At 60.1% G+C, this 23,976-nt stretch overlaps 1 protein-coding gene across 1 annotated transcript; it reads right to left on the bottom strand.

The window, feature by feature from the left end:
* Window positions 1–11,713: 11,713 nt before the first annotated feature.
* HRH2 (histamine receptor H2) lies at window positions 11,714–23,699 on the bottom strand. Its single transcript, XM_038186443.2, has 4 exons — window positions 23,562–23,699; window positions 17,144–18,657; window positions 13,917–14,077; window positions 11,714–12,368 (listed from the first exon to the last, which is right to left on the bottom strand). The coding sequence occupies exons 2-3, from the start codon at window positions 18,253–18,255 to the stop codon at window positions 14,059–14,061; spliced, it is 1,131 nt and encodes a 376-aa protein (XP_038042371.2). The 5' UTR covers window positions 18,256–18,657; window positions 23,562–23,699; the 3' UTR covers window positions 11,714–12,368; window positions 13,917–14,058.
* Between the last annotated feature and the right edge of the window lie 277 nt (window positions 23,700–23,976).

The following is a 23,976-nucleotide window of genomic DNA, read 5'->3' as shown; positions in this document are numbered from 1 at the left end:
TCCCCCCCCCCGTATCCATCCCACCAGCAGGGCCCTGCACTTCTCTCCCCCCGGCTCAGCCATTCCCCCTCCCGTGGGGTTGGAGCCGGTCTCTGGCTGTGGGGCTGTGCGGGTGCCACCCAGAGACGTGGGGGCACTGAGCATGGGGGTGCCGGTGCCTCGCCCCGGTGTGCAAAGAGCTGGGGGGTCTCCAAAAACCAAGGCTGGGGAGGTGAAGTGGTCTGAGCAAGGGGAGCAGGGCGAGTGGAGGGGCAGGGGACAGGGACTTTTTGTCCCTTTTTTTGCTCTTTGTCCCTGCAATAGGTCTGTCCCTCAGTGCTGCTGATCCTCTGACAAAGGGGTTCCTGCCTCTCCATCCCGGCCCCTTCCAGGGGGTTCAGGACAGAGCTGCTTTAACACCCCACAGCCCTGAGGCAGTGCGATGCTCATGTTTCCCTCCCCAGCGTGTCCCTCGTCCTCCTGGCATGGTGTCAGGGGGTGTCAGGGGGTGTCAGGGGGTGTCAGGCCAGCCAGGAGCCCCCCGTGGGGTCCGCCAGCCCCGCTGCCTTGCGTGCCGCTCGTCACATCACCCGCGGCTCGTGGCGCCGCTGCTGCCCAGCACGCAGGGCTGGTGTGGGATGGAGCAGCTGATGAATAAATCAATCCCCCCCGGTGCTGAGGCTGCAAAACGTGGCTGCAAACAGCCGAGCAGCGCTGGGGCCGCGGGCCCGATGGCTGGGGAGGAGCGGCTGAGGGTCCCCCCCCTACCCTGCGCAGCCGCCGCATCCCGCGCAGCCCGCGGCCGAGTGGGCAGCTCTGATTGCCTCCCCCCATGTTTTATTTATCTCCGTGCTCCATAGGCAGGCTCGTGCGCTCCGTCCCACATTCCTCCCCGATGCTCCTGCCTGCAGACGGGAGCAGCAGTCGGAATAAGGACCGGGGGGTGCAGCGGCTGCTCCTGGGTTTGGGGACACCGATTCCCCTCTGCCTGCCCGCTGCGGGCTCCGGTGACCCGCTGCTGTCACCCTGCCACGTGGCCGCCACTCAGCTGCCACCTCCGTGCCGAGGAGCTCGTGTCCCTCCCTGCAAGCAGAAGCACAGCGCCGTGCCTCTGACCTTTCCCCAGCACTTTGAAGGCTCAGCCAGGCTCTCGCTGTTTCCCCTGCGCTTTGCCAAGAGCGGCCGTGTCCCGTGGCCTGGGCTGACGTGAGCCACGGGAGGAGGCTGCTGTGACACCTCCGTGCTAGAACCGTGGCCGTGCTCGCTGCCGGTGGCCCTGACGCTGCCGGTGGCCCTGCCGTGGCCCCGGCTCGCCTCCCTCCATCGCCTCCAGCTGCCTGTGCCGGAGGAGAGAGAGCCGCAGGGTGCGCTGCTGCTGCCTCGCTGCTAATAAATAAGCCCCAGTAATGAGTCGGGCTCAGGCGGATGGGCAGGTAGGGCAATAATCCCCCGATTAAGTGGACGAGGCAGGCAGTTAAGTGCAGAAAAACCACAAATAAATAATAATCAGAATAATTTAGGAGCAGGGAGGAGCTGGTGGCTGGGTCCCTGAGCCTTTCCCCGGGCGGCAGGCAGGGCCAGGAGCACTCTGGGAAGTGTAGTCCTGCCTTCTCTGCCCACATCCTCCCCTGGCAGGACGGAAATCTCAGCTTTTCACCCCATTCCTCCCATTGGGCCAAGGCTGGGTGCCCTGCGGGTGGCGGGGCAGCTGGCCTTGAGGCTGGTGAGTGGGCTGGAAACCTCGCTGCCACTTCTGTGCGTGGGGACGAGAAGGGACCCACGGGGAGCCAGGGCAAGGGCTGAGCTCCCGAGGGTGGGCTGTCCACCGGGTCCCTTGGCAGAGGGTCCCTGGGGCTGTCTCTGTGCCACCAGGGTGGGAAGCTGTGGCCATGGGATGGCTGCTTTGCCAGCTCGCCCCTGCTGTGCCCGAGTGCGCATCGCTGCTCTCCTCCCCCTCAGGATGGAAATATGGGTACAGGGAGCCCGGTGGGGCTGCACGGTGGGGGCTGCACCCTGCAGGGCTGTGCTGGGTGCTGCCAGGGTGCAGGCTTCATCCCCACGCCCCAGGCAGATGCAGAACCCCCAGCGAGCCCAGCACCTCTCCGGTGCTATTGATCATGGCCATGCGAGCCTCGCTGCTGAACTCGCAGGGCGATCAATGGTCGTTTTTCTCCCCAGCCTTCACCCTGCTAAGGGGAGCTGCTGGTTTTGCAATTCCTCCTAGCAGGAGAAGCCATCCAAGTGCTGTCCGGGGGGGCTCCCGCTTTGCCATGATCTATACCAGACTGCTCCAAAACTGCACGCTGGAGCCTGGCAGTCGGGCGCTGGGGGGCTGGTGGCTCTCCCGTGGCTGTGGGGACAGCGATGTGGGGCCAACACCGGTCCCTGGCAGGGGACGTGGCTCCTTCCCGCAGCAGGCAGCTGGGCTCCGGGGCAGCTGCAGCCACTCCTGAGCAAACACTTTGGAGCAAAGTGCAGGAAACGTGCTCCCACGGGGAGAGGTCACCTTGGTGGCAGCGCTGGTGCTGTGTGGGTGGTGCAGGGGGTGCTCAGCTCCCCGGCTGGACGCAGGAGGGGACAGCCCTCGGTGCTGCCCTGCGTGCCGGCGATGCTCTGCGATGGATTTTTTCCCGTGCTGGCAGCAAGGGGGGACTCAAGGCAGGCGTAATAATCCCCACGTGAAGTGTAAGAAAAGAAGCTGTTTAAGTGTTATCTCCTCAGGCTGGCGAGCGCGCAGCCGGGCCCTTATCAGGAGAGGGAAGGCAGATAAAGCAGCCCTGCCCGTCAGGAAGATGAGCTCGGCGCGGTTGCACGGCACCAAACCTGGTGGGAGAAGGTGCTGGGGAGAAGGTGGCTGCGTGTTTTGGGGTTTGGGAGAGCCGAGCCTGGCCCCACAGCGCTGGGACCCTCTGCTGTTAACTGTTTTCGGCAGGTGGGTGCGGAGATGCTGCCCTTTACGGCAGGCTGCAGAAGATCGATGTGTTTGCGAAGCCAAACTCGAGAGTTTTTGCCCTGAAACAGCGCGGGCACCTGCTCTGAATGCTAAGCAGCTCCTTGGGAGCCGGTTACCCGGCACAAAGGGGAATAAACGGGGTGGGTGCAGAGTGCTCAGCCCCAGCCCTCAGCCTGGGGACCACTCCTGGGGGGTCACAGCAGAGAAGGGAATGAGCAGAACCCCCCCGAGGTGCCAGGCCCTTGGCATCCTCATCCCCAGGGGATGCAGCAGTGACCTTTTTCTGCGGGTGGCTGCTGCCGGTGGGACGGTGAGGGAACACGTGCCAGCAGCAGCACAAGGTGTCCCTGTCCCCTCCGTGCCACCAGCACCCGCGTGCAGCCAGCCACGGGGACGTGCCTCGAGGGCAGAAGTCGCCGAGGCCGATCCCAGCTCCTCGGGAAGCTCCGTAATCTCATTCCAGGAGCAAATCACATTCCCCGCAGCCAAGGACATGGTAGATTTTAATAAAAATGGTAATTCCCAGCAGACTGAGCCCGGAGCGGGGAAAGCAGTTGTTGCTTCCCCTCGCTGCTGCCAGGGGAGCGTGGCAGTGATGGGGGAGGCCGGGTGCTGGTGGGTGGCATCGGGGCAGAGACGATCCTGCCCCCGCAGAGCCGGGATTTTGGTGTTATCCAGCAGGATTTGGCCTCTGCTCTCGCCTGCCCGCGCCCTGCCCCACCGCTCACCCCAGCAGCCCGGCCCCGAAAGCCAGAGCTGTTTGTTTGCGGTTTCCTAGGAGAGAAATCACATTAAAAAAAATTAATTACACACCTGAAAACAAAATCTGGCTGCTCAAGTGCACATCAGGGATAAATGGTGTGCTCCAAATTAGACAATTTACAGCTTGGGTAAGTAATGAAGAAACCCATCCTGGCGTGAAGGCGGAGGGGGAGAGTGACCTTGGGGGATGCTCGGGGCTTCCCTCCCGGCCCCCCCGGCCCCCAGCCCCTGCATCTCTTTGGCCCCATTTTGCAACTCCTTGTGGGGAGTCCAGCAGGGATTTGGGGTGAGTTTTAGCTTTTTTCGAGCAATGAGCTTCCTCAGAAGCAGGTCTCTGCCCAGGGCCCCTGCAGGGATGGCAGGGACGGGGAATGGCCCTGGAGAAGGGGACAGATGGAGGGAAGGGACCCCCGGCACGGACGGGCCCCCCCGTAGCCCCCCGGCCCCCCCGGCCCATGCTGGCCCCTGCAGTCCTTCGCCGCGCGGTGCGTGGGAGGGCTGGCAAGGCGCTGCCGAGGAGCGGGCAGCTCTCCAAGCTTTCCGGCGAGAAGAAAATCATTTCTTTGCCTTATTTTTTCCCCGTACGGCGTCCCAGCGCGTCCTGTGAGCTCAGGGATTTAAAGGGGCTGAGCCCTGGTGCCGCCAGCCCTGGGTTAGGGGCAGAGGGAAGGTTTGGCGTGGCTGGATCCGTGTCGTGGAGCTGAGCTGGGCTTCGTGCACGGGGTGGTGGCTGCACCTGCATCCCGGCTTGCCCACAGAGGGACCAACTATGGGGCTGTCACCTGGGCGGCACCCACCAGAGGTATAGGGCACCCTATAACCTCGTGCTGTCCCACGAGGGCTTCCTGGTGCTGTGCAGGACCTCCCAAAACTCCCCAGGCTGCCAAAACGTGCCTGTGCCGGGGGGCACCGGGCTCCCCTCCCCGCTCAGCTCCCACCTCTGCTGGGGGCACCGGGGTGGCCCTGGGGGTCCCGGATCAGCACGAGCAAAGCAAACACCCTGCGTTATCCCACTCTGCCCGCGGCAGGAGCCCTGCAGTCCCCCCAAAAAAAGCTGCAGAGCCTCCCCTTCCCGACGCGGGAGGGAAACTCCCTCCACCTGCGGCAGCGCTCCTCCGGTGTGTGCCGCCGCGGCGCAGTGCAGCGCCGTTATCTCCAGTGCCTGGGAGCGGGGAGCAGATTAATATTCATCACCAGGGAGCGGAGCATATGGAATATGAATAATGCTAATTGTGCCTGTATAGATTTAGCGTAAGAAGCTCCCATGCATTAAGGAGGGAAGGAATTAGTCCTTCTCCAAAGCGTTGCAGACTCATTAGCGGGGAGGGAACGCCTGGCTGCGTGCGGGTTTCGGGAGGGGGATGAGGGTGAAACTTCTGTCCTGAGAGTGGAAGGGGCTCAGACAGGGGGGCCTGGGGATGCCTGGTGGGGGCACGCACCCCCTGCCTCTGCCTGAGCACTCAGAGCCCAAGTGATGAAGCAAACTCGGTCCATGCAGGTACAGAGGAGCAAGGAGGAGCCGCCTGCAGATGTTGCCACCTGCAGATGCCACCACCAGGACCCCCCGAGCCTGGTGTGGGCTCACAGGTCCCCGGGGCTGTCCTGGGGTCGTGGGCTGTGTCCCACAGACGTGTTGGGCACCCCTGGTGGCTGCCCCAGCCCCCAGGCAGAGCTCGGCACGGCCGCAGGGAGGTGGCACGCAGCCGTGCCCGGCGTGCAGGCACGGTAAAGCACAGCTAACGAGGCACCGGGGGCGAGGGGACTTCATGCCTTATCCATCCATCCCGCTCGCCTGCCAGGGACAGTGCTTTGTGCCCCGATTTAATCGAATCAGCTCCTGCAGCCCGGCGGCTTTAATAAGGTCAGGAGGAGAAGGCTCGCTGGGGCGGCAACGGGCTGGGGGCTGCGGGGACGGGGCCAGGAGAGCGTCCCCTCCTTGTGGGGTCACCTCGGGGGACACTGAGACTCCCCTGTGCCTTGGATGTCCTGCTGGACACGGAGCAGGGGTGAGGGACAATCGCTTCGTGCTTCTCCCCTGGCTTTCCTGGGCTGCCACTTCCAACCTTCTCAGGCCTGACCGCCGGCATCCTCCTCCCTTCCCCTCAGCATCACTGGGAACGTGGGATTCCTCTTCCTGCACTTTGATCTCTCCAATTTTTAGCTCATTCTCGCTGCCTTATAGGCACTAATCCCTCTGCAGGCATCGGAGAGAATCCACCTACACTTCATGCAGCAATCGCTTAAGTCTTATTGTGTAAATAAAATCTCAAACACCAAATCCCTAATCCTGGGGCGGCTGAGCCTCCGATACCCGTTCCCAGGGGTCCTGCCCGACGGAGGTTGGAACAGGAGGAAGACCAGTGCTGTGCTCCCTTGCATCCCCGACCTCGGCCCGGATCAAACACCCACGGATGCTTTTAACCTTGGGCTTCTCCTTTTCTCCCCGTCAGTCCACGGCGGCAAGCCCTGGCCCCCTCCCCGCTCCGCTGCATTTCTTGAGCTTAGGGGATCAGCCCGGGTGACATTTGGAGGCCGGATATTTCAAATGCAAATTTCCCCCCTTGACAGAGAGTGGAATTTGCTCCCTCTTATGAAGGGAACCTCTGGGGGGAGAGCTCAGCGCCGCGGCCGGCCCGTGCTGAATGCCAAACCCGGCTTTTGGGGGCAGAGAAATCACTGCCTCCCCCTCCAATCCGCCTCCCCCCACCTTGGTCCCAGCGCTCCTGGGCAAACACTTGTGAGCCAATCGTCATCACCACCACCGTGAGGAGGCAGCCGAATTTCCCCCAGCCACAGCTGGAGACGGCGAGGTAAGAGCCGTGGGGTCGGCAGGGAAACCGGCAGCTTTTTGGGGTGGCAGGAGGGGAGGGGGACACCGCGGCTGCCGTCCCTCCAATCCCACACCCGATGGTTTCTTCCTCGGCGATCGGGGTGCTGCTGATATATTATTGTCTCTCTCTCTCTCTCTCTCTCTCTCTCTCTCTCCCAGCTCTGAAATTAAAGCTTTCACCACTTTTTCTCGCTGCAGAGGAACAAATGTGTGTCTGGGAGAGAGATTTACACTTTGCTTTCCCTTTTGGAAGCGGAGCGTGATTTTCCAGCGACTGCAGGCACGGGGCCTGTCCTGACGCATCGAGGGAGGCTGGGGCCCTTTGGCGTGGCCGTGTTTGAAAAACACCCCAAAATAGGCAAATCAGAGTATTACTGGGAAAAAAAAAATGTATATTTTTTTTTTCTGCCAACCCCATCCAGAATGCAACATAAAACAAAAAACAACACATCTGGTTTTGGGGCTGGGAGGGTTTGGGGAGGCACAAGAAGCACAAAGCGGCCCGGGAGAGGGGCAGCCCTGGTGGGGAGAGCCCTGGGGGTGTCCGTGGGGGGGCTCAGCAGCTCTGGGGCTGTGCACGGGCAAAAGGCAGCCAGCACAACAAGCAGCAGGGGCTGCAGCAGGCTCCCCTGCCCCTTGCTTCCCCAGGAACAGTTGAGCCAAGGGGGAGAATGACAAGGAGGAGAAGTTCAGCTGCCTCTGTGCACCCAGGAGCTTTTCCCGAGCTCTTGCACTGCTGGCAGAGGGCAGGCGGAGGGGCCCCTGCAAACAAAGATGCACCAAGGAATATCAGAACCTCGTAAATATATGCTGAGAGAGGAGGAAAAGGGATTTGAATTTCAACTTTGATGCATAATGTGCTTTCTGTAGAAAAAAAAAAAAAAAGAAAACCAGCCTTGTTGGCAGGGAGCGGGCAGCTTCCCACTAAATCTCCTGGAGGAGCGCGTTGCCAGTTGCAGAGATAAAACCTCAATGAAACGCTGTCAGCTTCCCCACGGCTCAGCCAACCTCACCTCTCCTCCGCACGCATGGGATGGGGATGCCGGCTGTGCACCCCCAGCCCTGCTGTCCCCCAGTTTTTGGGGGGTGAGGGGGATGCTTGGCCCTGCACAGCCGGGGGCAGCGATGCCCGGAGCGCTGCGGGACAGCCCCTGCAGTGGCTGGTGGCTCTGCTCAAGCCCTTGGCTGCCTCTCGCTGTGTTTTTGGAGGTGGGCAGGGGCTTGGGGCAGGATCCATGAGCTGATCCCACGTCCTGGCCAGCTCAGTGCTGCTGCCTCCTTCCCCTGCTCGGTCCCCAGGCAGGGCCGGGGCGCCTGCTGAGTTCGCAGGGGTATAAATAATGATTTATTTATGTCTCTATTTATGTAAGGCTAATAAATTGGGATGTTTTCTAGGCTTGGGGTTTGCAGACGTAAGCATCACTCGCGGTCTCATCCCTGCCTGCCCCTCGCTCCCTGGACATGCCCCGGGGGCTCCTTCGGCTCGGGCTCCTGCCCGCCCTGTCTGAGCCGAGCGCCAAGAGATGCTGGCAGGGCTCTGAGGGGAAACCAGCCCGTTAATTAAGAGCTTAATTACCCAATAACGAACGGTGGACTTAGCTCAACCTTGAAACAGGCCGAGCAAGCGAGGCAGGCACAGAGCCCTTGGGGGAGGGAGGGCGGAGGGGGGCCAAGGGGACGCTCTGCTTGTGGAGCTATTCGCGGATCTATAAATGGAGAGAACAAAACCCCGCAGCTCTGTCGGTACGCCTGTCCCCATTGTCCCCGGGGTGTCCCCACATGCCCTCGCTGCCATCCTCCACATGAGTCCCATCCTCCTGCTCACGGATGGCCCCGTGCTGGCTCCCTGGGGCAGGGGGCTGCTGCCTGGCCAGGGTTGTGGGGGTTTGTGGGGGCTGTGGGGTCCCCAGTCTTACTAAAACCACATGGTGACCACGGCAGTGGGATGGGGGCTTCACACGGAGCCCAGGAATGAGTACAAATGACCCAAATATAGGTCAGAACGTGGTGCCAGCAGGAGAAACGTGGGCTGGGGACCATTTGTCCCTCTGCAGTGTGATGTATCCCGGGGAAAGGGAGCCCTGCGCGCTGGGCACTGCTGCTGCCGTGGAGGGAGGGGACTCTGTGAGCTGGAAGGAGAGGAGGATTTCTTTGGCTTGGCTTGTTTTGCTGCAGAAAGGCGGTTTCAGCTCCGAGGGTAGGGGAAATGAAACAGAAAAATGCCTCCCATTAAGCAAAAAGGATCGAGAGCCCTGCATAATAGTGCTGTCTGCAGGGGCTTCTCGCTCAGGATTTGCATCCAGCCCGGCCTCGCGCCAGCGCCTGGAGGGAGCCGTGGCACAGAGGACACACGTGCTGCTCTAGGACACCTGCCCTAGGGTGGGGGAAGGCCACAGATGTCACCCACCCCATGGCCATGGGCAGCACCTTCGTGTCACCCTGCCCTGCTGGGACCAGCCCCAGGCAGCGCACGGCTGCAGGCGTTCCTCGGGGATGCTCCATCCTCCTCCTTCCCTGTCAGTTTTGCTAAAAGCCCGGGGAGAAGTGGATGAGGCGGGGGGAGAAGAAGAACATTCACCCCAGAGAAATTAATCCACCCTCTGAGAAATTAATTACCAGCATTGCATTTAATCAGCATCAGTCCTGCGTGCCTCGGGCCGGAGGGCGTCGTGACACCAACCCTGGGGTGCGCAGGGCCTGAACCAAGGGTGGGCTTTTGGGGGATGCTCCAGGTGATGGGGGGGCTTTGGGGGCTGCTGGCACCGCTGCCCTGTGAGGGTGGGCGATGCCCTGCGTGGGGACACGTTTCTGTCCTGCTTGTGCCCTCTAGTGGCTTTGTCCCCTCTGAGGTCCCACGGCCACGTGCCCAGTGCCATGGCCACCCTCCTAGAGCCACGGCCACCCTCCTGGGGTCACGGAGCCGAGGTGGCCGGGCTCAGCCTGTCCCTGTGCCACTGGCACTGCCACCAGTGGCATTTACCCCCAGTAGGGAAATGCCAGGAGAAAACAGCTCGGGTCAGCCCCGGGGGTCCCTAGTGGTCCTCTCCTTCCCCATCGCTTTCAGGCTGGAAGGGAGGAGTGCTCCTTGGTTTCAAGGTGTTTGGGTTTGGAAATGTCATTTTTGACACTTTGGGGATGGACCCCAAACCCCTTCTGGAGGCTGGAGGCCCCAGAGCCAAAACTGCTGGGTGAGTGACTCCTAAATGCATTTTATTGAAGAAAACCAAACCTTGGGATTTCTAAAACAAAGTTTCTCGTTCTTCTGGCTGCTTGGGGCTGTTTGCCACCTTTCCATCTCCTCTGTGCTTAATCACGTGGCAGCCTGAGAAAATGCCAACACACTTTTTTTTTCTTATTCTACTGATGTTTCTCTTTTATCTGAAAGAAATAAAAGTGCTCCTTTGCCTCCGGCCCACGGCAGCCTCTGCTTCTCAGTGGCACTCTGGGGAGGGGGACGCCGCAGAGCCCTGCAGCAGCTCCTGCCCCCCCTGTGCCTCCCCCTCCCCACGACTCCTCTCTGTGGGGTTTGGCTCCTGCCCAGGGTGATGGAAAGCACAGGGTGGGAGCAGGGTGAGGGTGGGCTCCTGCGTCCCCACAGGGACAAGGGGGTGGGGGTGTCCCCCTGCACTTGGCTAGCAGGGCAATAGTTCTTATCTGAGAAAGCAGGTGTTGTTTAGCAGCTTCCTAAGCCTTTTCTCCCAGAATTGCTGCTTGTAGAGAGAATTTAATTCCTTTTTTTTTTTTTTTTTCACCTGTGTAGGGGAGAACAAAACCATATGCCACCTGGGGAAGTTTTCTGCTGCTGCGCCCTTAGGGCACCAGGGCTGGGATGAGCTGGCACCAGTAAAGCCACGGCAGTGGATGGGATCGGACGGGGGATGGATGCAGGGACCAGGAGCATCGGCCTCACCCTGCTCGTGCTGGCACAGCCCTAGCTCATCCCCACGGCATCGGGCTGGTCTGTGCACCGAGCGGTGCCAGGCACTAGGGAGGCAGCAGCGCAGCCACTGCCACAGGTGTTCTGTGTTTTGGATTCCTCCCCCCTCCAGCCTTGTTAGTACTGAAATTAAAAAGTGTTTGCGAATCGGTGGCTGTTCTCCAGGACCCTAATTAGCAAATCTCTTCATCCCCCCAGGGCTGCAATCTAATAACCAAAAAAAAAAAAACAAAAAACAAAAACACCAAAACCCAACAACCCCAAACGAGCCCCAAACCTTGTTTGATGGATCGGGAGTGCTACCGAAACAGTCGGGAGCGGCTCTTCCTGCTTAGTATGGTAATTAAACACTTCAATTGCAATTATTTCCGCAATTAAATAAGTCCCTAATTGTTATCATAGGTGGCAGGGGTTTGGGTGTGTGTGCTTGCCAGTCCTTCCTCCCTGGGCTGAGTGAAGTGGGGGTGCCCTGGGGCCTGCTCCTGGCTGCTGTGCTGCAGGAGGTGTGTCCTCTGCGCGCTGGGCTGCTTTCTGCAGGCACCCCGACATCTCCCCTGCTGGGGGTGCCCCCCCCTGAACCCCCCAGGGGGGTCACAGCTCCCCGCCCCAGGGAGGAGCGGGGAGGGGACGCTGCCTGCTTGGCTGTCACCTTGATGCAGGTTTTTCCCTGCACGGTGCCACCACCCTGGTGGGGTTCAGCGCCCTCGGGACCCCTCTGAGCCGGGCTAGGCTGGGTGCTGGGGGGGCTGCAGCCCTTCCCTGAGCCCTCCTTGCTCTCTGCAAGCCGCTTGCTTCTTGCCACCGCTAATTGCAGAGGTACAAGGGGGAGGTGGGCGCTGGTCTCGCAGGGGGATCGAGGTGCAACATCCCCAGCCAGGCTGGGGGTCTGAGGGGCTGGGGGGCTTCAGCCCGACCCGGGACCCCCCCGGGAAAGCTCCGGGACCCGGCCGGGAGCGGGGCCGGGCTGCCCCCGGCCGCAAGCAGGGGGAGCTCCGAGCCTGCGCTGCCGCCGGGTCCGGTCCCCGGGGCGCGACGGGGGGGGCCCGGAGCTGCAGCACCGCCCCCGGCGGGCCGGGCCCCCTCTGTCCCCCCCCCTTCCCACCGACTCTGGGACCAGCCGGGATCATCCTCCCGGTGCTGCCCTCCCGGTGCTGCGTGTGCCCGGCGGAGGGATGGGGATGGATGGGACAGGGGGGTGCCGGGGGGTGGAGAGGCTCTTCTGGCCCGAAGAAATCAAGCATCTCACTTTCCCTCCGAGTTAAATAGGTTTTTATACGGCTGACTTCTGCCCAGGCTCAGTCGCAGACATCCTGGCTTCGCAGTCTTAGTGTTGAGCTATTGGGGAGCCCCCAGCCTGGGGACGGAGCCCGGCTGCTCGGCGGCTCCCCGTGGCACAGGGGGCTCCGGGACCCCTCTCCCTGCGGTGAGGCTGGGGGTGTGAAGCTGGCAGGGGGAGCGGTGATGGCCCCGACAACGCCAAAACCTCCCCCCGAAGTGGGATGCCAGTTTGCCCCCGTGAGGATGCTGTGGGTCTGGGTGTCCCGTGCTCCTGGCTGTCAGCAGCCACCGTGGTGACCCTTCTGCCACATCACCCACCCCTCTGAGGGATGGACGTGGCCCTTAGGGCACCAAGGCTGTGGCCCAAACCCCTTTTCCCCACCCTGTGCCCTCCCCTCTCCGTGCCGGCCCTGCTGGGGGCACGTGCTGGCTCTCAGGCACCGCTGCCTGCTGGTGGGGGGCTCCACGCTGGAGGTGTCCTGGCCCTGCCGGTGCAGGGAGAGGCTCTTCTGCAGCTCTTCTCGTGGCTCTTCAAGCACACCGTCCTCCTGGGGAGAAACTGGGGCAGGCAGAGGCCTCCTCGGTGGTGTTTGGGGAGGGAGCGAGTGCCACGTGCCAGCGCGGGGATCCTGCAGGGGAACAGAGGGGGTTCAGAGGACGTGCAGGGTGCGGGTGGTTCCCTTGTTCCATTTTCCTGCTCCCCAGCCTAAGGGGGGCTGCATTAAGCACTCTGTGAGGCTGGGAGGGACGCGGCGTGGTGCTGTGAGGATGCTCTCAGCGCTGTGTACAGCGAGTGCTGCTGGTGGGGCAGGGCTCAGCAGGCTCCCGTGGCTCAGGTCACCTCATTTGACACCCTGCTGAGTAGCAGAGCTTTGCTTTGCGGCTTTCTCTGCCTGCTCTTCCCCTCTGCAAGGGCCAGCCAGCGGTGGCTGGATCGTCACCTCTGCAAATAACTGGGTCAAAGTGACCCTGAAGGTGTCCCCTGGTGTGAGCGGTGCTCTGCTCCTGGCTGCTGCCTGTCCCTGACGTTGCAGGTGGGTGCTGTGGGGTTTCACGTGGCTCCTGCTGGGGACCCTTTCCGATGTGTCCCCACCATGGGGTGATGTTTCCTGTCTCCACCCCTGTGTCACAGAGAGGAAATCTGTGGCCATGCTAGGACCTCAGATCTGCAAACCTCTCCCTAGATTGACATTGCTTCACTCTGCTGATTGGGCTGGTGATGTCTTGGGGGAAGCTGGTGTTTTGCCTCTGCCTCATGGAAAGTGAACGTCGTTCACTTTCGGAAGGAGTGTGTGGCACGGAGGGAAAGCACGAAGCAGTAAAACAGGAATTGGTTTTCCCTCTGCCCCTGCTGACGCAAGGCTCACACTGCTCCCTGCTTTTGGGCTGGGGACAGCAGCGATGTGACCCTGGGGAGCTGTGACCTGCTGCTGAGCCACGCTGGCACCCCCACATCACACCCAGGAACCCCCTGGGGTGGGGACCCATGCACAGGGTCATCACCATGACCTTGGCATGGATCAGTAGCTCTCTGGGACGTGCTCACCCAGCCTGCAGCGTGCAGGTGACTTATTTCTTGCCCCCAGGGCTCAGTCAATACAGGAGAACCCACGTTATCAGCACGCAGTGTTTGAGGGAGAGTGTGAAGGTTGGGGCGTCCTTGCCTGGCCCTTCCCGAGAAGGGCTGTGCCGAGTGGCTCTGGGCAGCTCGGAGGCATCCCCACGTGTGGTGGCGAATGACCACATACGTCCTCCGGCTTGGCACTGCTGGGGAAAGTGGCAACGCCTGGCATCAGCTCCCTGCCTCGGGGGCCTGGTCGGAGTCCCTGCAAAAGCTGCCTGTGATTTGTGCGGCGCTGGTGCGGGCTTGCATGAAAATGAAGCGCGCTGGAAGCCTGCAGCCTGGGCGCAGCTGCCTCTGCAGCGCACACGGAGGCAGCTCCCCAGCAGCCGGCAGGGAAGCTGGCAGCCTGAGGGCGTTATGGGATGGCTCTGTGCCCCCACACCTCCAGGGCAGCTGGGGGATGAGGGGGGGAACAGCTCTGGCCACCTCCCCTGGGCTTGGGAGCAAACGCTGCTCCTAGGTGGGCTCTGGGGTTGCCCCTCTCTGCCCCACGTGCCATTAGGGTGGGATGCCTGGACCTGAAAAAAAAAAAAAAACCCAGCCCCGTACTCACCCTATAGCCCTCGCCTCTGCCGTCGAGTCTCTCCCTGAGGACAGTCCAGCTTTGTCCTTTCAGCCTTGCAGAATGCTGGAGGAGGGCAGCCGGGAGCAGAGGCTGGGAGATGTGTGTCTGAGGGCAGCAGGCTGGCTGAGACTCACGGCAAGGCTTTGGCACTGGAAAGGTTGAAATTGCACATGAAGACACAAAGAACAGAGGGAGAACAGATGGGTCGGTGCCAGCCTGGATGAGCCCAAGGGCTCCTGGCTCTGCTGCACGCCCACCAGGCGCTGCCTGCCTGGGATCTGTCCTGCTCTGCCCCTGGAAAGGGCAGCCCGGGGCAGGACGTGGTGGCCGGGACAGGTCCTTTTCCATGGAACTGGCTCCTCTGCTTTCCTTTACTGGGTTTACGTGAGTTCCTTCCCTGGTCAGTGAACCTTGGGAAGCAGCTGTGTTCCTCTCAGCCCTGTACGCTCCACCCTACCTGGTCGCAACCTACAGAAACTTCTCCTGTGCCAGTGGCTGCGCTGTGCCTGGGGCCTCTTGTTTTCCAGGGAAGCGCTGGGGCTGGTCCCCGTCCCTGTTCCTGACACCCCTGAGACTGCCTGTGTTTCTCCAGGATTCCCACTATTGTTCGCTGGTCTCTTCTTTGTGCCTCAAAACAGGAAAGGACTTTGTTATGAAGGGCAGCATTTCAAAATCCTCTGCTCTGAATAACCCCAGGTGGCCGTTCCGAGCTCTGCTCTCATCTGGAGAGGTTCATGGGGCTGTGAAATGATTCATGTTGGCCTTCTCTCTTAATGTCTCTAGAGGAGAGGAGCCAGATTGGTTTGAGCTCGGGGTGAAATTGGCTGCTCCGGGAGCTCCTGAGGCCACCGGGTAGCCCTGGTGGACCCCGGCTGCCTGCCAGCAGCAGGGCGAGCACCCGGTGTTAGTGGTGCTGGCTTTTGGGGAACAGGCTGTAGGGCCCCACGCAGCCCTTGGTGCATCACTTCCAGGCAGATGAGTAAAAGCAATAGAGAAAGTAAAAGCAATAACCGATCATTCAGCCCTCCAGCTACCTTTTATCTGATCGCGAGCAGAAACCACAGCAGTGATGCTGCGTAGTATGGGAAAGAGCTTTCTGGATTTAGAAAGGTCAAGAAACATCCCTGGGCTTGGGTCTCCCCCCTCCCTTTGCCGCAGTGCCTGGGTCTTGCTTATGGTCACTGCTGCAGCGTTGGCTGCCACTCACCCGCTTCCCTCGAAGTCCTGCTCCCCTGGGAGCAAGCCCAGATGGGAAAGAGATCTCCTTGTCCCACTGGAAGGGGATGGGAGCTGCTCTTTCTCATGGGTCTCATTCAGATCTACTTGAGCGTTAGGAAAGGGCCCGATCTGCACCGCTGGGCAAGTGGTGGGGCCTGACCCAGCCCTCGCTGGGGCTGCCCTGACCCCGTCTGGGCTGCTGGAGGTGTCCTCTGGTGTCCCCTTGGGTTCCTGGCCATGACTCCTGAGCAGGAACCAGCTGGTGTTTTGCATTGCAGGAGATGCTCAGTTAATAGCTAAAACCCCAGCTGGTGCTGTGCAGGAGCAGCACAGCTCTCCTTCCACAATGACCTGCTCCCGGGGCAGTGCTGCAGCATCTGCATCAGTTCAACTGCATCAGAACTGCATCAGTTCAGCACATCTGCTGAGCACTGAGCTGCTCCTGCCCTTGGTGGGCCGGGGTCCTACCAGGATGAACCCCCCTGGATGGCCGTTCCTCTTGCTAATTGCTTTCCCTGCACTCTTCTGTCTCCCTGTGGCTTATCAAGGTCCTCCTCTCGCAGAGCCCCAGTGCACGAGCTCCCAGTTTGTCCGGGAGCTGTGCTTTTGTTTGTGTAAACAGCACAGCCCTTTCTGCAGAAACGCTGCTACCACTCCAGGTGCATGTTTTGATATACACCTGCAACTGTGTTTGCTAAATGTTGTCCCTCTCCACTCTTCTTCACTTTCCAAGTCAATAACAAAGAGTTGCAGTTTGCATTTGTTCTGGCTCCTCCGTCCTGCTGCGTCTCCTGGGGCCCCGAGCCACCCCTCTGCCTCTGGTCAAGCCCTGCCTGAGCATGCGGGGAAACGTGATGGGGGCTGAGCCTCTTGTGTGGCTTTGTCCTCTGCCTCACCTCCCCACGTTCTCCTTCCCAGGGCTTCAGAGCCCGTTTTGGGGACAGAACCAAGGGCACGTGCATGAGCACAGCTCTGCGGGCGTGTTGAGGACAGGGAATGAAAGGAGAGCTTATCTGCAGGATGGAAAGTTTCTGGGCTATCGGGGAATTATCAAGCACTGCCTAGAGGTTAGATTAAAGCCTGGGAGCAGCAGCTTGCATGGCAGCAGACAGCACATGTCCCTGCTCTCCTTATGCTCAGGGGAGGTGAAGGAGGTGCAGGCTGACCCCTTGGGGATGTGGGATACTCTGGAGCACACCCACATCAAGCCTGGCTTCTCCTTGACTGCACCCTGCCAGGATGTGCCCCAGTGTTGTTGGGCTCAGGGTGGTGCTGGGTGAATTTTTGGCTTCGGTTTTGGGTGGTTGTTTGTATTCCTAAAACCGTCGCCAACCTAATTTTGGTTATTCTTGCTTCTTTCCAGAGATGGGAATGGAATTGCTGTTGGCTGAGCTCGCTGCTGATGCTGACCCAGAGCTGCGACGCTGGGGCACGTGTTGGAGCCGAGAGGAGAACCCACAGAGCCAGGATGGGGACCCAGAGCTCCGCTCCTGCAGGGACTCGCAGCGTGACCACAGGTGCCCTGACACTCTGCGCCCTGGGGACAACACCCCCTTGTCCCCGCTGTGACAGGCAGCGACATTTCCCCAGTGCCCATGGCCGTGCCAGCCTCCTGCCCCCAGAAAGCAGGGCATGGCAAGCTCCTGGGAGCAGCTGTAAATAACAGCTACACCCCCGTGTTGTGTTTGTTTGCAAATTCTGATGGCAAAGTGGTCCCCATTACCCAGAAAAGCCAGGGACGCTTTGTGATCACGGTGGTGCCCAGCCACCTGGCGCAGCTGAACCTGGGCCACCAGCACGGAGGGAGGCAGGGACCCCACTTCTGCTGGGTTGCAAAGAGCAAGGGGTGCCTGGGCAAGGACCTGTCGCTGGGGCATCCAGCTCGCTGCTTAATGGCTTGCAGGCTAAATGAAGGTCTAGAAAATGAGGTCCCTACCCCTGCCCTCCTCCCAGGGTTGAACCGACCACCAGGGTGCTGTGGGTGAGAAGGCTCTTACCTTTGGAGGGCTCCATCAACCAGCGACGTCCCCTTCCCATTCCTGATCTCCAGCTTCAGGCTTTTCCCCTCCTGCCCCTCCTGCCTGTCGGGGCCCTGCCTGCAGTTCCTGCCCCTGGGCCTCCCCTTCTGGGGGGGTGACAGGCGGGAGCTCCTGGCTCCCCCCGTCCTCCAGCAGTGCAGCAAGTGCTGGTAGGCCACCCGAAAATCCCTGTTGAGCGTGCCATAGAGGATGGGGTTCAGCGCCGAGTTGGCGTAGCCCAGCCAGAGGACGATGGACATGGGTGCTCCTTTGACACCGCTGTCCCCCCACACCCCTCGGTACGTGAACACGGTGAAATAGGGGAACCAGCACACCACGAAGGCACCCAGCACCACCGCCAGCGTCACGGTGGCTTTGTGCTCCTTCACCATGGGTGGCATGGGGCTGTTGCTGCTGCAGCACCACGTGTGGTTAATCCTCTTGGCTTGCTCCCTGGCTATCTTGAATATCCGGTAGTAGGTGACGCACATGATGACCAGAGGGATGTAGAAGGTGAGCAGGGCGTCCACCAGCCCGTAGATGGGGTTAACCTCCAGATCGCACGTTTTGGTGCAGTTGGGGGTGGTGTTCTGCACGGCCGTCCCGTTGGTGTTCCAGCCCAGGTGGATGGGCAGGAAGGAGACCATCAAGGAAACTGCCCAGATGATGACCAAGCCCACGGCCACCCGGGAGGGGGTGACCACCTGCCTGTAGCGCAGCGGGGTGGTGACGGCGAAGTAGCGGTCCAGGCTGATCATGAGGAGGTTGAGGATGGAGGCCGTGCACAGCATCACGTCCAGGCTGGAGTAGATGTTGCACAGGGTGCTGCCGAAGGGCCATTCGTGGGTGAGCTCGTAGATGGCGGAGAAGGGCAGCACCAGGAGGGCCAGCAGCAGGTCGGTGATGGCCAAGGAGACGATGATGCAGTTGGTCAGGCTGCGGAGCCGGCGGTCCAGGGTGACGGCCAGGCAGACGACGATGTTGCCGCAGAGGGTGAACACGATGAGGATGGTGAGGAAGGAGCCGACCAGCACCTGCAGAGGGAAGCTCATGGGTTTTGTAGAGTCTGTGATGTTGTTACACGGATCCATGGTGCGGTCGCATGGATGGAGAGGTCCTGCTCTCACCTGGCTCTGCGGGTGCTTGGAGTGAGCCTCTACCAGGCAGCCCTAGAGCCCTTTTCCAAGCCAATTTTGGGCCTGCAGTGACTTGGAGAACACTGCAGTCATCTTCACATGTTCAGCCTTGTCTGCTGGGAGTGTCGTGGTCTAGGAAAGCCATGGTCCTGTGACTTGCTGCTGCCAAGTGGCTCATCTGGTGCTGGAGCTGATCCCCTGCAGCAGCTGCTGGTGGGTCTCAGCTGCTTTCTTCACCTCTCCTCGGTGAGGTTGGGTCCCATCGGGTCTCACACCTGCCTCATTGTGTGCTTGGGCTGGAGATGGTGGCTGGGGATGCTCTGCAGGGACAGAGCTTCACTACTTCTTGAGGACAACCTGCAAAGAAAGCACCAAGTAAGGGCAAGGGTCCCTTGAGATTCCCATCACCAGCCCCTCCAGAAATGGGGCATCTGTGCCTCCCTGGGCATTTCAGACCATTTAGACCTGAAGCAGAGAGTCCCTTGGCAGCTGGGTACACTGCCCAGCCCCAGGGCACCCATGTAGTGTAGCGATGGGGAGCAAAGAGCAGGGGTTTCAGAAATGAGTCCCTACAGGCTGATGGTAAAAAGAGGGCCAGGAAGAACAGAGGAAAGTTTTCCTGAGAAAGCAGTGCGCTTCAATTAAGCAACCTAGTAAAATTAGTCATTGCTTTATGAAGCTCCACAGCTGATCTGTGCCGGTAACTGGGCTTTGAAGTGTCCCGTGTCTCGTGCTGGTCCCTGCTGTTAGCAGCTGTGCTGCCTCAAGCATCCCGCAGCACAGATCCCTGCTCTCTACATCTGGGGTCCCAGGGGGAGCAGGGAGCCCCTCTGAGCGATCTGACACCCCAGCAGGAGCTGGCTGGGGAGGCTCTGCCAGCTCCATCAGCTGCTCCTGACGGTGGCTGAAAGCAGCCAAGAGCTTCAGGGAGTGCTTGGATGAAGCTCCTGCTGTGGGGCAGGGGTTCAGAGTGGGGAGCAGCCCTTGCAGGTTTGCTTTTTATGATTACTTTCTGCCTGGATATAAATAAAAAGCTATTTTTCTTTTCTCCAAGGGCAGAAAGCACACAACGAACCCCTCTAACCTGCACGAGGGCTTTCAGCAACCCGTTAGGGTGCTCTCCAGGACCTTGTCGCTATAGGTTCACAGGGCTCTTGGCTGATGGCAAGCAGCGAGAGTGTCGGGAAGAGGCTCAGAGGAAAAACCAAAACACTGCAGGGATCAGCAAGAGGGGCTGGGAGCAGGCTGGGGAGGAAGGGGCTGGTTCCCTGCAGGGTGCAGAGATGGGACAAAGTGAAGACTTCACAAGAGGAGGAGGTCCTGGGAGAGGCCACTGGTGAGATTATAACATGCTGACTTGTCAAGAAAAAGATAATGGCACGGAGTGGGCTGGGCTGCTCTTCAATTGATGTGTGCCTTTGCCTCAAGGTTAAAGGTAAGCGAGCCAAGGCAGGGAGCATCTGGGAGCGAGTGCCAGGGTAAATAAGTGCTGATTGCCGGGAGCCACGTGGGGATTGGAGGTGACACCCGCAGCCCTGCTGCTTCGAAGGGAATTAGGAGTGTGAAGTGATGAACCGGCCCGTGGGATGCCTCCTGCTGCATGGAGCAAGCCTGGTGCCAGATGGGGGGGTCTCGGGAATTTGGGTGCTGGGGCGAAGCCCGCTGGGAGCTGGATGCGGTGCTTTCAGCCATGGTGGCGGCGTGCAGAGCGTTTCCTCGCCTCCCTGCAGCGCGGACTCTCTCCGCAGCAAGCTCTTTGTTCGCGCACAAAGGGAGCGGGGAACGAGCCGAGCGCTGCTGGCAGCCAGGAGAACAGGTTGTTCGCGGAGAAGGGTATTTCCAAGAGAAAGGGATGTTTTTTCATTACTCCTAACACGCTGGAAATGGCAGGATAAATTATAGGGGGAGTAGCACGCTTAGAAAATGCCGTGGGTGGATCGCAGCCTCCTACGTGGCTGCTCCACCGCACACCAACAACCCGCTCCTGCCGCTGGCTCGCGGGGGCTGTGCAGGGGGCTCAGCACCCACCGTGGGGCAGGGGCTCTGCTGCCTGCCTGGTGGCCAGTGTCACCCCGACTGTGGGCCGGGGAGCCTGGTTATGCTGCCGAGACCCTCATGGCACGGTCTGCTCCTTCCCCTGTGTTTCAATTCCCCTCGTACAGGCAGCGCTGCTGATCCTGCAGACCGGGTCACGGGCAGTTTTGTTTCTTATTGCTTCTCTGATTAGCTCGGGGTGAGAAGCAAACACTTTATTTTTCTTGGGCAGGGAGTAGGAAGCATTTCCAAGTGTGATACGGAGCTGCTGAGCCACGGGGGGTGGAGCATCCCCACAGAGCTGCCAGGAGCCTTTGCTCCTCCACGGGCTGGGGCAGGACTCGTGGGGCGGATGCAGGATGCAGCACCGTGGGCTGGGTCCTGGCGCAGTGCTCAGTGCTCGAAAGGCAAAACCTGAGCTGGGGAAGGGGGTGGGAGACGTGCACAATGCCCAGGGTGAAGCACCCAGCTTGGGGTGCTCTCCTGCAGCACCGTCCCTCTGCCACTCTGCTCAGCTTCATCCAACACACGGGTCCTCAGTTCCCGTTGTATTTCAGCAGGGTGAATTTATGTCCTCCTCGATGTACACCCAGGGCGGCCGTTTCCCATGGCAGCCCTTCTAGCAACGGGCTGCATAAATCACACCCTGCCGGCCCTGTCTCATCAGCAGGTTTTACACCTACCTGACTGTCCCCATTAGCACGGCCTGGATGTGCTCTTGGACAAAAATCTCCCTTCAGCCAGCGAGGGAGCAGAGGAAGGCGTTGCTGCTGGTTGTCCCTGTAGTGCCTTTCCCAGCGGTGCTGGGGCTCTGATGGATGCTATCGCTGCTGCGAGACCTGGTCAGGCTGCAGCCGTTTTCCTACAGACATCCTAGAGTTCCCTAAAAGCCTGGTACTTCTCCTGTGCTATTTTGGCTGCTCACAGTCCCTAAGTGTATGAACTTGTGCCAGCCCATTTTGTTTCTGTTGATCTTTGGATCCTTTGGTTCTTCTCCTGCAGCACTTCAAGTCCCCTGCCTGGTTCAAAAGTTCTCCCAGGCATCTCACTAGTGCGTTTTCTTGAAGGGCTTCCATTTTCTGAGCCAAGACCACTAAGGATAACCATTAAATAAATTCCATCTCTAGACTAATGTTTAAGGAACTCTATTAACAGCCTTCTCTGGAGCACTACTGATCCTCCTGTTGCAATGTCCTACCACCTTCCCCATTAGCCAGTTTAACCTCCTCACAGTCCTGGTAGTAATTCCTGCCTCCTGCCCGAAGGGTTATTTTGTGCTCTGTGGAAGCCCACGTACGACTGACCCACTGCATTTAAAACATAAACTATCTCCTCCGGGGAGGAGGCTGTGATTTATCTATGGGAAATTTCTCTTGCACTTTCCCTTCCTCTGCTCCCCCTGCCATTCATCTCAGCAGCCCTTCCTTTGGCGCTGTTTGTTCCAGCTCTCTGTGCACTTTTGCAGTGAGGCTAATGGGACAGCATCGGTAATATGTTTGCTGCTCTCCATTCATGTGGTTCTACTTCTGCCTTAAAAGGTTCATTGCAAATCTGTTAAAAGCTTAGGTTGAAAGCAGATAGATGGGCAGGAGGGAGTGCTCGGCGAGTGCCTGGGCACGGCAGCCTGTTGTGGGGGGCGTTTCCAGGTCCCTCAGACCTGAAAAGTCTCTGCCTTCTGTTGGTGTGTGTCCGAGCAGGGCGCTGGCACAAGTCACTTAGCAGCAAAGCAAATTCCCCAGCCCCACGGAGCTCGCAGCATGGCATCATGGCTTTTTCCAGAATGGTGCTCGAGTATTTAATCAAGAGATTAAACAGCTGGGTACACTGAGAGGTGCTTCTGGCAGGGCTGCATGGCAGGGCGGGGGGGATTTCTGCTGGGTTAAGGAGGATGTTTGAGGTTTGGTGGTGGGGAGCAGGCAGGGCTGGGAGCTACCAAAGGGCTGTTCCCACCCTGTGCCAGAGCCCTGAACCTGTCCCACAAAAGGGGAAACCCAAATTCCCCAGAAGTGTGGCTCGAAGGCGAGGTGAGGGTGCCGCGGAAACTAGCTTGTCATGCTGTCCGCGGGGGCTCACTGAGGGTGTGGGGTTGTTTCTGGTTTGTCAGAGCACCCTTTTGGAAGGGCTGTGCTCCTCCCAACGCCCACACCTGTGGTTTTACCCCTGGAACATCCCTGGCCCCCTTATCTCCATTTCCCCCTGCCCTCCGTGCGCCCACGCTCTGATGGGCACGTGCCAGCTGTGGCTGGGCCCTTTTCCAGCCCCTCTGCACCCCTGGGGCTGTGGCACAGGCAGGGGGGTCCCGCCTGGCAGCACCCCCAGCACTTTTATCCCTGCTCCTCAGTTCCCTCTGCTACCTGTTGCTCTCTCTGCCCCGTCCCAGCCTGAAACCTGACTGATGCACAGCAGAACTTGCTGCCTACGGTGTAAGCAGAGGGGCTGGGGAGGCAGGACACAATCCCCCTCCCCACCACGCTCCCAGCCCTCTGTCCTGCCCCCCCTGGAGGGCAGGGGATCCGTGGGCGAGGGTGTTTGGGCCCTCTGAATGCAGAGAGCACCGAGGGTTATGCGGAAATGGGCAGAGAGCAGGCAGCGCTTGACAAATTTGCTCTGTGGTGACTGCAGGAGAGAGGTGAAACTGAAAACAAGGGTGCCGGGCTCCTGGATGTGCTTCAAGCAGCACGAGTCATGGCAGAGATCCAACATCCAGCCTGCTGCCCCAAACCCACGGCTGGGTTGGGAGTCCTGAGGACAACACCCCCCTCCTGTGCCTGGGGACCAGTCCCAGATACCAGTGGAGACACTGGAGGGACTGGCTTAGGTGCAAGAAGTTGGTTTAGGAGCAAACCTTGTGGGGAGGTTGGTGGGGGGAGATGCTTCACTCCTGCCGGGCAGAGCGCTGCCTCTGCACCCCAGGAATGCTGCACCCAAGACCTCTCTCTTCAAGAGGTCTTGAACTCTCAAGAACTAAAGAACTATCAAGAACAAAAACTATCAAGACCCGACAGTTTTTGTTTTGTTGGTCCCCACCAGCAGAAGTCCCCAAACTGCCCTCTGCTCGGGGCAGTGTGAGGGGACAGCACGAAGGTGAGGAGCGGCACCGCCCTCACGCTCTGAGCCGAGCAGGGGGTGCCCGGCACACCCCGACCCACCGACCCCTCGGAGTTCTCACCTAGAAAGCCATTCACCAGCTAACAACCAAGAGGAAAAAGAAGCAGGCAAAGCTTTACCTGGGAATGGTGCCGGTTTCTCGCAGCCCCTGGAGCAGGTGGGAGCCCCAAGTTTCCCCTGGTGTGTGTGGCTCGGTTTGTGTGGGGAGCAGCGTGTGTGCGAGCTGGGGCTGCCTACTGCCCTCCCTCCTCCTCCTCGCCTACCAATATCCAGGCAGCGCGCTGACTGCAACATGAGTCAGATCACAAGGGGGTGGGATCACAGCCTTGAACTCAGACGTCGAGGTTATCATCCGGCAAAATTTGAAATGCTGAAAGGAGTCGTGCAGGGGGCACGCGGCGTGCGGGGCTCCCCTGAGCCGTGCCAGGCGCAGCGAGGGGCTGGGTGCCTGCTGGTGTCCCTCGAGAAGCCCTTTGAGCTGCTCCCCATTGCAGACAGGAGCTTGCTTGCTGCTGGAGGTCTGATGCTGTGGGT

The sequence above is a fragment of the Anas platyrhynchos genome, chromosome 14 (genome assembly GCF_047663525.1).
Source record: "Anas platyrhynchos isolate ZD024472 breed Pekin duck chromosome 14, IASCAAS_PekinDuck_T2T, whole genome shotgun sequence".
Classification (NCBI taxonomy): domain Eukaryota; kingdom Metazoa; phylum Chordata; class Aves; order Anseriformes; family Anatidae; genus Anas; species Anas platyrhynchos.
Note: the sequence above shows the minus strand (reverse complement) of the source record. Positions and strands in the feature narration are given on the sequence as shown.

Coding starts and splice junctions, on each gene's coding strand:
- HRH2 (XM_038186443.2), bottom strand. CDS start 18,255: ATGGATCCGTGTAACAACATCACAGACTCTACAAAACCCATGAGCTTC.